The sequence below is a fragment of the Neoarius graeffei genome, chromosome 23 (assembly GCF_027579695.1).
Source record: "Neoarius graeffei isolate fNeoGra1 chromosome 23, fNeoGra1.pri, whole genome shotgun sequence".
Classification (NCBI taxonomy): domain Eukaryota; kingdom Metazoa; phylum Chordata; class Actinopteri; order Siluriformes; family Ariidae; genus Neoarius; species Neoarius graeffei.
In genome coordinates this window covers 2,738,238-2,752,299 of record NC_083591.1, presented here as the reverse complement: position 1 = coordinate 2,752,299, position 14,062 = coordinate 2,738,238, and the positions used below count along the sequence as shown (strand labels likewise).

General features: G+C 42.4%; 1 protein-coding gene across 1 annotated transcript in view; it reads left to right on the top strand.

The window, feature by feature from the left end:
* Window positions 1–736: 736 nt before the first annotated feature.
* cdh18a (cadherin 18, type 2a) overlaps window positions 737–14,062 on the top strand; it is a 101,360-nt gene continuing 88,034 nt past the window's right edge. The window contains exon 1 of the mRNA XM_060905602.1: window positions 737–1,057. Within this exon, the coding sequence (XP_060761585.1) occupies window positions 737–1,057 (321 nt within the window). The remainder of the gene's footprint in view (window positions 1,058–14,062) is intronic.

The following is a 14,062-nucleotide window of genomic DNA, read 5'->3' as shown; positions in this document are numbered from 1 at the left end:
ATGATCAGTTGCTCTTATCCAGTCTCAATCAATGATTATATAAGTTCATGCCCCTTCTTCCCAACACCCGATCCCGAGACCATATCAAACCTCCTCAAAGAATGAGCAAATTCAATTGAAAATCCTCCTTCTCCTTTATACATTTCTTACTTTTCTCAATCCTTACTGTCTTTCTTACCTTCCTCTTTTCTCCCAATTCATCAGCAGTCTTTTATCTTCATCTTTTGGCTTGCTCATTATTCTGTCGTCTAACCTGCATATTCCCGGTAATCAACCCTTTTCCTTGTCCTTCTTGGTAATTATGTTAACATTCATAATCTTATCTGTTTTAAAAAATGTGTGTGCACTGTATGATAATCGGAACCACTATCTAAATATGATTAACCAGAAAAATAATCCCATAATTTTCTCCTATCATTCCTTCATTCATCAGAACTGTCCATTCATCTCTGTTTCAATTTGCCAAAAGCACAACCAGTTGACTCATCATCTCTGTCTTCCCACAGATGTTTTATGATGTGCCTGTGGTGATCCCTTGGTGGAATCCCTCTCTCCAACGAGATGTGACCTCCACAGCCCTCAGCCATCTCTCCAGGATGTGAATACAGCTTGTCGGCTTTCTGTGGGTATCAGGGTTTAAAGCACAAGGATGGATTTAAAGCATAAAGATGAACATGTGGTGCACTGAACTGGGTGGCTGGGCCTGATCTCCGTCCTCAGGCGGCCTCTCTTTAACATGAGAGCCTGTTTGAGCTCTCTGCTGCTGGGCCTCTTTGCGCTCCAGAGGAGCCTCGGCAGTCCATCTACAGCAGGCCTTGGCTTAAACACACACTCTCACAACCGAACCAGACTTCCTGTGGGCCCAGTCCTAAACACACACATCCATAACCGAACCAGACTTTCTGTAGGCTCTGTCCTAAATGCACACTCACAAAATCGGACTAAACTCCCTGAGGGAGGGAAGGACCCCCATCACCGGCCCAAGAGGGGTTGGGTGTGGAATCAGTTCTATGTTTTGGAGGAGCACATTGGACCGGAGCCGCAGTATGTCGGAAAGGTAAGCGCTGTTAAAGTCTAGAGATTTTAGTAAACACTCCTTTTGAACACCAGCTCATTCACAAGGACTATGGAGCGGTTGTGAAATACATGGAATTTTAAAAAGTGTTGTTATTATATACAAAAGAAAAATGTTGATATACTCAGATTTTTGGTAAGTAAAATTAAATTAAATTAACATTTAGTTAACTGGAGACAGAAGGAGTCTCCAGTTTCAACACTTTGTCAATCATCTTCAGGATAAAGGAGTTTATGTTTTGCAGTTTCTTGTTAACAATCTGTTTTTTTTTTTAACTCATCCGGCTGCAGGGCAGGCAGGCCAGATGATTAGCAGGCTTGATGAGTTTATGCATTACATTGGTGGCATTTAGCAGACGTTCTTATCCAGAGTGATGTACAACATACAGAGCAGCCTGGGGAGCAGTTGGGGGTTCGGTGCCTTGCTCAAGGGCACTTCAGCCATTCCTGCTGGTCCAGGGAATCAAACTGGTGACCTTTTGGTACAAAAGCTGCTTCTGTAACCATTAGGCCATGGAGTCCCCCTTATGCGATCACACATCGTCCGTCGTCCAACCATCATCCGTTGTCATTGTCTGTCCACAATTTGCAAAAATCGCTACTCCTCCTACAGGATTGATCAGATTTTGATCAAACTCACATACAATGTTCCCCAGGTGGGTCTGCATAAAAGTTGTCAAGATGGTGGTGCCACCTGCCATATTTATGGGTGTTTTGGCTGGTATGAGCTACAGCCTCATCGAGGTTCTTTTTTTTTTTTTTTATTAAATGCAACTACAAATGAATAAAAAAGACGACATCATTCTTGAGTAAATTTTAAAAAAGTGTAATTGTTGGAAAATTGCTGTGGTATAAGAGGAATAAAACATGTGGGGACATGCTTTGATAGGACCTTCAGGGTGCTAGCGGTAACTCTTTCATCACACCACTCTGTTGTTGATTATGTTACTAAAACAGCATGACACAGAGTGGGTTATGTGCAGGGCTTTGAACCGGTTCAAGGAACGAAAATGAAAACCAGGAACTTTTTCTATTTCACATGGAACAGAAACGAAACCAGAAACTTTATTATTTTTTATGTTCCGGAACAGAAACGCTTATTAAAAATAATGGTAACCGGTTAATACCGTTTTATATTTCGTTCCTCAAAGTTTCCGTAGCCTACAAATAAAAAAGTCATTCTTCTCCTGCGCAAGTTTCTATGACCTGCTGGGGTTCACTTCCTGTGTGACGTTCGCTGACTGAATGGAGAGAGCGGGAAGGTGGACTGCTATCATGTCTCCACGTGATAATAAGTGAGTAAGTGCATTACTGAGTGTCTGAGCAAAGAAGAGCCTGAACGTTGCAACCTCCCTATTGGCTGTTTGTAAAAATGTATCAGTTGTTGCCCTTCCCACGGGAATCATTGCGGGCTCGAGAGACGAGACCTGACGAGTTAGTTCGTTGGTAGCAGAACAAAATGTCTGGACACAAATCGGGTTTTCAGAAAAGGAAAGAAAATAAACGGAGGGTCGAAAATACAAAAAAGGAGGCAGAAAATGCAAAACGAGTTTTAAGGTAGGACAAATGGTTACTAACTTTTTAAGGCAGCCCGCTGTGGCTGCAGGCTTTCAGCTGTGTCATTGAATGGTTACTTTTCTGAGGCAGCCCGCCGTGGCTGCCTGCAGCCTTATTTATTATAGCCCATTTAGTTAAAATAGTTGATATAAAATGTTTATAGTTATAGTTATGTGATGTTTGTCCTGATTTAGACTGGTGTTTTTTTTGGGGGGGGGGGTTGCGCGATGTTGCACCCGGGTCCAGATTAGGGCAGAACCGGCCCTGGCTACATTTCAGGTGTAGTTTGTTTTATGTATGTATGTACTTGCATAGATGTGTACTTGGTCTTCCAATATGGCGCCTAACAAAATCTCGCGGCGCAGTGACGTCATGCGGTAGCGCTCTATAGGGCCTGACTAGCCTTTGGTAACACACTAAACGAATTATCTTTCATTTTTGGCACTTTTTCTGTTCGTGTAGATGGGAAGACATACTGAGAATCCAAATCGCCAACATTTGAAATAATAATTGTTTTGAATTATTTCTTGTCTTATTTAATGAAGGCTGTAATAGAATTAGCCTACATTTGGCTTAAGCTGGATGAGACAGAGACATAATTTTATAGCCATTTGTTAAACAGCTGACAGGGAACGTAATTAACCGTTCCGGGAACGAAATTTTTTTGTTCTAACCGGTTCGGGAACGTCTATTTAATGGTGGAACCCAAAACCGGAAACGTTAAAATTCCGTTTCTGTTCGGAACGAACCAATAGGAAAAAAATTCTGGTTCAAAGCCCTGGTTATGTGTATCGTAATCAGCTTGTTTTCACGCTCAGAACGGTCACAACTGTTGAATAAAATCAGGATTGTTCAGTGCTGTTCACTGTATTACATCCGAACAGTGAGAGCAGGTTGTTTGTTCACATAAAGCACAGCTGGTTAAACCTCGAACATCTGCTTTTTTGTACATCAACTGCCCTTTTTGTCACTTGGGATATTTTTACATCGAGTTAATTTTCCCCATTTTCCCCCAAATCTCATTAAAATGCAGCCTGTTACCCTGGGTGTTGACTTTACTCTTCTGACAGAGGGCTGGTAAACGTCCGTTGGCATGAGGCTCTTGATATCATGATGTTTTCTCACTAATGTTCTTGTTCCGGCACAGCAGAGGAAACAAACTCAGAGATTAATTCCTGCTTCTGTTCACTGCATGTTTTTTTTTTCTGATATTCAACATTTATTCAGAAAATTGAGTAATTAATTAGGTTTTGCTTTTCGTAGACCAGAGAACAGGACATCATTATTAGGAGTCGCAATAACAAATCTGGTTATTTTAATCTGTTTATTTCTGTCTCTGGCTCATAAAAAGCTTGTATGCAGCAATGAAGCTGCTGTGATAATTACAACAAGGACGTTTGTTCTGGTTCAGCCCAAACCTCGTGATTTATGAGACGGAAAAAGAGCTCACTGCTAATTTTGTTGCACACTGCTTGTTATAACTGTTACAAAAAAAACCACATTCATTTTCATTTCACAGAGCGAGGCACATTTTAACACGTTATTCCGTGGAACTGTAGTAAACCCGTGATGACGTGAACAAGGTCGGATCACGTGTGGAAAAAAGTTATTCATGTGAGAAAGTCACCATTGAAAATAAATGATTTGAAAATAATGAAATCGTATAAAACTTACTTATGAAAGTAAATGAATGAATATGTGATCATGTGTGAAAAAGAATGATTCGTGTGAGAAAATTACAACACAGGAAAAGAAATAAATAGTTCTATAGCTTGGGGAATAAATGATATGAAAATAAACAAAATCACTTGTGAATGTAAATGAATGAAAATGAACGAAACATGTGAAAAACGAATCCTGTGATTCCTTTGTAAGGAGAAATGATGTTCCAGATGTTTCTGGGATCCATGCTGAGGCTCGGTGGGAGTCTGACTGAACATGGTTAAGACAGCGTTTGATGTTGACGTGTGTGTATGTGACGTGAGGGTTAGCCGAGGTCGCGTGTCCACGCCTGCGTCTCTCAGGTACAGGGGCAAGTGCAGAGATGTGAGCTTTATTTCCTAAACCTCATCTGACAGAAGTTTTAAGCCCCTCAAGAGAAACTCACATGGTTACGTCTCCTATCAACTCTCTTTACTGCGTTTTAGTGCCGCGCCCTCGCCGTATCCTCTTCCACACAGACACGCCGTATCTCCAGCCTGAGTTCCGACCGGCAGGAAATGAATCTCACGCCACTGAGATCACGTGATGGAGCCAAATGAGCTGCAGAGCCGAGCTGCTTCCCATAATGCTCATTATTGAATTTTAATAGATACCGGGTGTCGTTTTTTTCCAATTATAACAGACGTATTCAATAATGTGTGTGTGTGAGAGAGACAGGGAGATAGAGAATGAGAACAGGAGACAGTGAGAGAAAGAGAAAGAAAGAAAGACAGGGCAATACAGAGAGAGAGAGAGAAACATACATATGGACAGGGCAATACAAAGAGAAAGAGAGAGAGCAATATAGAAGGAGAGACAGAGAGAAGGACAGAGAGAGGGAGTAAGACAAATAGACTGAAAGAGAGAGACAGGGAGAGATAAAGGTAGAGACAGAAGAGACAAAGTGATAGAGAGAGAGACAGAGATACACAGAGACAGGGCAATACAGAGAGAGAGAGAGAGAGAGAGAGAGAGAGAGCAATACAGAGAGAGAGAAAGAGAGAGAGGGTAATACAGAGAGAGAGAGAGAAAGAGAGAGAGGGTAATACAGAGAGAGAGAGAGAGAGAGAGAGAGAGAGAGGGCAATACAGAGAGAGAGAAAGAGGGGGTAATACAGAGAGAGAGAGAAACAGACAAACAGAGAGAGAGAGAGGGCAATGCAAAAAGAGAGAGAGCAATACAGAGCAACAGACAGACAGAGAGAGAGAGAGACAGGGCAATGCAGAGATAGATAGAGAGAGAGAGAGAGAGAGAGAGAGAGAGAGAGAGAGCAAAAGACAGACACAGAGAGAGAGAGAGAGAGAGAGCAATAGACAGACAGAGAGAGAGAGAGAGAGAGAGAGAGAGAGACAGGGCAATGCAGAGAGAGAGAGCAATACAGAGCAACAGACAGACACACAGAGATAGAGAGCAATATAGAAGAAGAGACAGAAGGACAGACAGAGAAAGACAAAAAGACTGAAAGAGAGAGAGACAGGGAAAGATAAAGGTAGAGACAGAAGAGACAAAGTGATAGAGAATGAGAGAGCTTGAGACAGACAGAGAGAGAGAGATATGATCAAGACTCCATGTTAGCTTTCAAACTAGAACAGATTTATTAATAATGTCCCTTGAAAAAATGTAGGGATTGAGATCCAGATGTTTATAAACCGATATAGAGAGAAAGAGACGGACATTGCATCGTAAAGGCCAGAAACTCCGCCTTGTTCCAGTCAACAGCCAATCAGAGAACAGCCAATCAGATGGCACCTAGTTTTGCGCCGGGGCTCGAGCTCATCACAGGATCAAGTGGCATCCGAATGAGACAAATATTCTCTCATCACACACCTTCAGGGACTGGAAACACACACACACACCTCTCAGTGATCTCACAAACAGGCTGAGACGAGACGAGACGAGACGAGACGTGGGTTGGGTGTGCATTAAAAAAAACAAACATGTCTGACCTCAAACTGAAGATGGCGATGTGAAAGTGTGTCATATTAAAAAAACCAAAAAATCGTCTTGGGAGTCTTGTGGGTTAGACGCCGAACAGGGAGAGCATTTCCTAAATAAAGCAGGAAAAGTTCCATATACAGTGCAGACGGCTGTTTGGAGTTCTCTCTCGCTTTATTTTCTCAGAGAAAAAACTCAGCTGAGCAGGAACAGGAGAGGATGAGTTCAAATCCCAGAACTGATTGGTTAATTAGACAAAAAAAAAAAAAAAACACGCAGATTGTTGTGTTACCAAGAAACAGCACAGAAGCGTAAACTCCGCTGTCCTGAAGATGTCAGAAAGCTTAGTTACAGATTTCATAACTTCACTTGTGACACTGGAGACTCCTTCCATAAACATTCAGTAATCAACATCTGAAAGAAAATCTCAGATCAACACGTACATTTTGAAACCATAATATTTGAAGGACTGTAGAGCTGCTGTTATTGGAAATTAATCAACGCCTTCCGACCAATCACAATCCAGAACTCCACAGTTAAATATTAAACTCCTGACAGGTTCTAGATATTAAGAAGAAAATATTGAGAGATAATTCTGAGTTTGTACCGCACGCTTACCACGTTAATGTTTACGCTGTGAGAGAAAAGGCTTCTGAAGTAAATAAGTTCTAGTTGTAAACATTTTGGTCGTAAATTAGGGCTTTTAGGGTTCTACATAGAAACTTTAACGGTGCTTCGAGAAGAACAATTGTAGAACCCTTAAAGGTTATAAATTTGGTCATATATATAATATATAATAAATGCACTTTTAGAAAACAAACGGGTCATTGGATAATTAAGGTTTCAGTTACGCTGTTTTCACCAACATGAACTAGGTGCTGGTTCTGGGCCGTGTTGGAGTTGGTTCTTCTTGTAAACCTTCTAAGAAATGGTTTGCTTTTCCACAAGTGAGAAAGCCACCATGGAGCCACGTCATCACATCACTGTTTACATCTCCGCTTTCCCAGCAACACTTTGGGCCCAGCACAACAACAACAACAATAACAATGGAGGACTACAGGATTAGTCAGACGACACACTACACTAGCTCTGTTTTCTTAAAAACGGCTCTCACAAAGTTTTTTTGTTTTTTGGTCATGATAATCCCACCCTCCGGCCCCTGAGGTTCTTGGTTCTAGACCAGCAAAGGCACTCCTGCCTTTGACCTGCCTTAGTGGTACGGGGTAAGAGACGGTTCTAGTTGGAACCGTTTCTGATTTCATTTTTGGACGGTTCTGTTCAGGGTTCTGTATTTTTAAGAGTGAATACAAACCTTCTAAACCACACCAGAGTATAAACACATGAAATCACGTTTAATTATTTTTTTAATTTTATTTTTATGTTCTGAACAAAAAAAGTCATATTTTCTCCGTATATTCTCTAAAGTTATTTCCTGCCCTCATCTGAAGGTCATTACTGATTATTTCTCATGCTGATATTAGTTTTATTCGATAAACAACAACATAAAACTTTTTAATAAGTTTTTAGTATTTTTCAGAATTAAACAATAAAAATGATATTCCAACAATCAGCTCGCGGAGTGAAAGAACAAAGTGTTTATCAGAGATTTTTAGTTTTAAAATGCAAATACACTCATGTTTAATCATATTTCATTTTAATATTCATAATCAAAGAGCAGACATTCATTGGGTGTGTGTTTAAACCCTTTTGACCGATCAAGTTTGTCCTGAAACCAAGATGAATAAAGAATAAAATGATTTAATTACAATATTCGATATTAAAAATTAACTCATTTATTTTCTTTTGTTTCTTTTTTGTCTCCTGAGCCGTAATTTCCTGTGAAGCTTGTAGTTAATCATCAACCTTCATTATAGTCTTTAAATACAAAAAACTGAGACTGACAGATACAGAGGCCACACCTCCTTCATTGTGACTGACAGATACAGAGGCCACACCTCCTTCATTATGACTGAAACAGAGGCCACACCTCCTTCATTATGACTGAAACAGAGGCCACACCTCCTTCATTATGACTGAAACAGAGGCCACACCTCCTTCATTGTGACTGAAACAGAGGCCACACCTCCTTCATTGTGACTGAAACAGAGGCCACACCTCCTTCATTATGACTGAAACAGAGGCCACACCTCCTTCATTATGACTGAAACAGAGGCCACACCTCCTTCATTATGACTGAAACAGAGGCCACACCTCCTTCATTGTGACTGAAACAGAGGCCACACCTCCTTCATTGTGACTGAAACAGAGGCGACTAAATGTGGCAGCAAAATAAAGGACAAAATGAAACAAAGTGTGTCTGCTACACTGATCAGTGAAGAAGGTGTGGCCTCTGTGTCAGTCTTAGTGAAGGAGGTGTGGCTTCTATATTTGTCAGTCTCAGTGAAGGAGGTGTGGCTTCTATATCTGTCAGTCTTTGTGAAGGAGGTGTGGCCTCTGTGTCAGTTTTCGTGAAGGAGGTGTGGCTTCTATTTTTGTCAGTCTCAGTGAAGGAGGTGTGGCCTCTGTATCAGTCTTAGTGAAGGAGGTGTGGCCTCTGTGTCAGTCTTCGTGAAAGAGGTGTGGCTTCTATATCTGTCAGTTTCAGTGAAGGAGGTATGGCCTCTGGGTCAGTCTCAATGAAGGAGGTGTGGCTTCTACATCTGTCAGTCTCAGTGAAGGAGGTGTGGCCTCTGTGTCAGTCTTAGTGAAGGAGGTGTGGCCTCTGTGTCAGTCTTAGTGAAGGAGGTGTGGCCTCTGTGTCAGTGTTAGTGAAGGAGGTGTGGCTTCTATATCTGTCAGTCTCAGTGAAGGAGGTGTGGTCTCTGTGTCAGTCTCAGTGAAGGAGGTGTGGCTTCTATATCTGTCAGTCTCGGTGAAGGAAGTGTGGCCTCTGTCAATCTCAGTGAAGGGGGTGTGGCCTCTGTGTCAGTCTCCGTGAAGGAGGTGTGGCCTCTGTGTCAGTCTTAGTGAAGGAGGTGTAGCCTCTGTGTCAGTCTTAATGAAGGAGGTGTGGCCTCTGTGTCAATCTCAATGAAAGAGGTGTGGCCTCTGTTTCAGTCTCAGTGAAGGAGGTTTGGTCTCTGTGTCAGTCTCAGTGAAAGAGGTGTGGCCTTTATATCTTTCAGTCTCAGTGAAGGAGGTGTGGCATCTGTGTCATTCAATGAAGAAGGTGTGGCCTCCTTATTAGCCTTTTTATTTCAGTAAAATCTAGTCGCAATCCTGAGAACACACAGTTATCTTTAACCATGTCATTTTAAATCCTTAACATTTTTAACACACACCACTGAATGTCGGTTATTATTTATTAATCACCCCCAAAAAAACCATAATGAATAATTGATCATATGTTTTTTATTCCACTTTATCTTTTGCAGAAATCTCTCTTGGATATGTGTAGGAGGATGTGCTAAACACACACACACACACACACACACACACACACACACACACACACACACACGAGTACCTGGTTAAAATATTCACTTCCTGCTGTAACATCAGCTCGGATTTCAAATTGCATTATAAATGATGAGGCTGGTATGAGACAGCAGACGCAGGAAGAGCTTAAGAAGTTTTGTTCAGAGCTACACCCTGAAAAGGTTAAACACACACACACACACACACAGACACACACACAGAGCATTGTGAGGTAACGCTGTTATCAACGAGCCGTCTGCACTTTGCATTTGTTACGGAGTGTGTGCTGTGGGATTGTCGGCTAAGTGCCTAGCTCAAGGGCAAAGTAACACGAACACTCCTGAGGGACTCGATCTGTCAGGCCTTTGATTTCTACTCCATCACCCGAGCCGCTGCAGCGTGTGGCATGGAAGCCATCCAACCCCGATTTTAACAACTTTTTTTTTTTTTTACCCCCACTCATTCCAATGGAGAGAGAAAATGAAAATGCAGGAATTTGTTTGCGGTTCCACTTTGTTTGTGCATGCAAAATTTCCTATACGCTGCTGTTAACAAATAGATTGGCTTTTCATCTCTTTGGCACCAGCATGCACAGAGAAACAAACAGCTTAAGCTTTGCTCTTAGCAATATGCTCCGTTTCTCTCTATTCAATCTCCTTGGTAACAGTCTGGCAGCTCGAGCGAGTGAATAAGGGCAGAAAGAAAGCAAGTGTGCACTGAAGAGATGCAGTTGAGGTAAAAAAAAAATAATAATAAAATAAATAAATAAATATTACACAAGTCTAATTTTCAACATAGTAGCATCACACTGACCATCTGCTTCAGCTCAAATTATTCCTGTGTTTTCACTTATCGAGTCCAGATTGCACAGATGTCCCGTGTTCCTGTGCCAATTAGGACCATTTCTACATTATTCCTAAATAAAATGCAACTTTGGATGAATTGTGGTCATCACTAGCAGGGTGTGCACTATTTTCCAGTCACAAGTTCACTCTGGAGTCATAAAATGTAAAAAAAAGAAGAAAAAAAGTCTGGTAAGTAAACAGATGATAATGCTAATGCTGGCTGTTTAGCATTAGCTTATAAAGGTTGGTAAGTGTATAACATGACCGACAGTGTTAAAGCTAGACTGCCTTTCAGATTTTTCAAGTGTAGGTCATAAAAAGAATTTTCCCCGACACCTAATTATTTTTGTTTAGTGACTGAAAGCTACAGAATTCAAATTACAGACATCCAATTTTATTCTTTTTTTTTTTAAACAGAACAATTAATGAATTTAAGGCCATGTGGCTCTAAATTCTCCGCTATTTTTTGCTGCTTCACCATGACCCAATTCAAGATACTACGTCATGCATCATGTGGTGGGCTTTCCCCGTTCACGCAAGGCATTGTGGGATACAAATTTGAAACAGGAGAGAAAAATGGAGGACGTGAGTGTGCGAATGAAATGTGAAAGACCGACTACAGTAACGGAAAGAAAGCGAGAAGAAAAGACGTTATGTTATGTACAAAGGAAAGGAAACACAGGACCAAACTAATAAATATGGGCGCTCAGCGAGCACCTCGGTGTGATCAGCTGTTCGTTTAGCAACAGAATGATGGAACTGTCAGTGCACGCTCAAAGGGAAACCTGTAGATGGCAGTAATGCAACACTGTGGATGCCAGCTGCTGTAAAACCCAAAAGAAGAAGAAGAAGGTAAACCTGCGCATGCGCACACGGACTTCCTCTGTCTGCTTGACTGCGACAAGCGAACGATTTCATGCACATTATTTGCTTTAATCCCCTCAAATTAAATAACTTCCCAGCCACAGAATGGCCTGATATTTTGTGAGATATTACAGAAATAAACAGATATCACAATCACCACATTTCAGACGGAACTAAATTTCACAGATTTTATGAAATCGAAAGGCCGTCTCGCTTTAAAGAATGTATAACCTCGACATAAACATTTTCCCAGTAGGCCTTGACATTGATAGCCTGACAACCTGCATCACAGATTACATTAATTTCTGTATTGAAAACACTGTGCCAGTCAGGAAGGTACGGTGTTTTCCCAACAATAAACCCTGGGTGACCTCTGAACTAAAAGCCCTATTAAATGAGAAGAAGAGGGTTTTTAAATCTGGCAATAAGGAGGAGATGAGGAGAGTGCAGAGGGAGCTGAAGAGGGGGATAAGGAGAGGCAAGGACAGCTACAGGAGGAAGCTGGAGGAGCGCCTCAAGGGGAGCAACACTGGAGAGGTATGGAGAGGCCTGAAAACCATCTCTGACCACACAAAGGACAGTGGGAGGGGCCCTGTATCTGGGGGCCAAGACTGAGCAAATGAGTTGAATCTCTTTTTCAACAGATTTGACTGTAGCACCCCACCCTCCCCCACTCACCATAGTCCTGACCGGTCTGTGATATCACCCCCCCCCCCCATAATACCTCTGACACCAACAGCTCCCTCCTCACACCACATCACCCCCCTCCGATCCCTGCCAGACCAATCCACACACGCCACCCCCAACCTCACTCTACAGGACTCACACCTCGGCTGCACCCCTCGCCTCTCCATAACAGCTGATTAGGTGTTGAAGGAGCCAAGGAGGATCAAGACAAGGAAAGCTGCTGGCCCTGATGGTATCAACTCCAGACTGCTTAAGGACTGTGCAGATCAGCTCTGTGGGATTCTTCTGTACATTTTCAACCTGAGCCTCAGTCTGGATAAAGTTCCACTTCTGTGGAAAACATCATGGTGTGGTTCCAGTTCCCAAGACTGCGCACCCCAGGGAGCTCAATCACTTTTGGCCAGTAGCTTTAACGTCTCACCTAATGAAGATCACGGAGAGGACTGTTCTCGCCCACCTCCGACACCTGGTGAACAGCGAGATGGACCCCCTGCAGTTCGCATATCGACCGGGCATTGGTGTGGATGACGCTGTCATTTACCTGCTACACTGGTCACTTTTGCACCTGGAGGGCACTGGGAGCACTGTGAGAATCATGTTCTTTGACTTCTCCAGTGCTTTCAACACAATCCACCCATCACTGCTTAAGGGGAAGCTGGAGGGAGCTGGTCTTGACTGCCACCTGGCTGCATGGATCATCGACTACCTCATTAACAGACCGCAGTATGTGAGGCTCCGCAACTGTGTGTCTGATGTGGTAGTCTGCAGCACAGGGGCTCCACAGGGTACAGTGCTCTCTCCTTTCCTCTTTACACATCTGACTTCAGCTACAACATGGACAGCTGCCACCTCCAGAAGTTCTCAGATGATACAGCCATCGTTGGACGTGTGTCAGAGGGGGACGATCTGGAGTACAGAGAGGTCATCACGAACTTTGTTGCCTGGTGCGAACTGAACCACCTGCGCATCAACCCCAGCAAGACAAAGGAGGTGGTGATCGATTTCAGAAGGACGGTTCCTCAAATTGCACCTGTGAACATCCAGGGTTTGGACATTGAGATCGTGGAGGAGTACAAATACCTGGGTGTTCACCTTAACAACAAACTGGACTGGACTAACAACACAGATGTCCTGTACAAGAAGGGCCAAAGTCGTCTTCACCTCTTGAGAAGACTGGGGTCTTTTGGTGTGTGCAGGACACTGCTTAGGACTTTTTATGACTCTGTGGTAGCATCAGCGATTTTCTACGCTGTGGTCTGCTGGGGCTGTGGAAGTTCAGAGAGGGACAGGAAGAAACTTAATAAACTGGTCAGAAGGGCTGGCTCAGTCTTGGACTGTCCTCTGGACTCCATTGAGGTGGTGGGTGAGAGGAGGATGTTAGCCAAGCTGACCTCAATCATGGATAACCCCTCTCACCCCCTACATGAGGCTGTGGGGGCTTTAAGCAGCTCTTTTAGTAGTAGACTGCTACACCCACGGTGTAAGAAGGAGAGATACCGCAGGTCATTCATACCTGCTGCTGTCAGACTGTAGAACACCCACAACTTGTAAGGTAGCACCAATAACCTGTTTGTCATTATATTTGCACTACTTCACCACTACTACCTCTGCCATCTGTCATCGATGCAATTATTATGTGCAATAATATAGACCCGAAACTATTTTTATGCATACTTATATTTATATATATTATTTATGTATATATGTGTGTATATATACAGAGTCTACCTGTAATGTACAATTTTTCCGAGCCTCTCGATAAGGCAATTTTTCTATACTTTTTCACGGTAGATAATGCAAATAGCCCTCTGTATTTAATCCTTCGTTTGTCTAATTTTTATTTCAGTTTTATTTGTTATCTGTTTGACATTTTCTTGCTACTGTAACGTGAATTTCCCCAATGTGGGATGAATAAAGTGAATCTAATCTAATCTAATCTAATCTAATCTAATCTAATCTAATCTAATCTAATCTAATCTAAT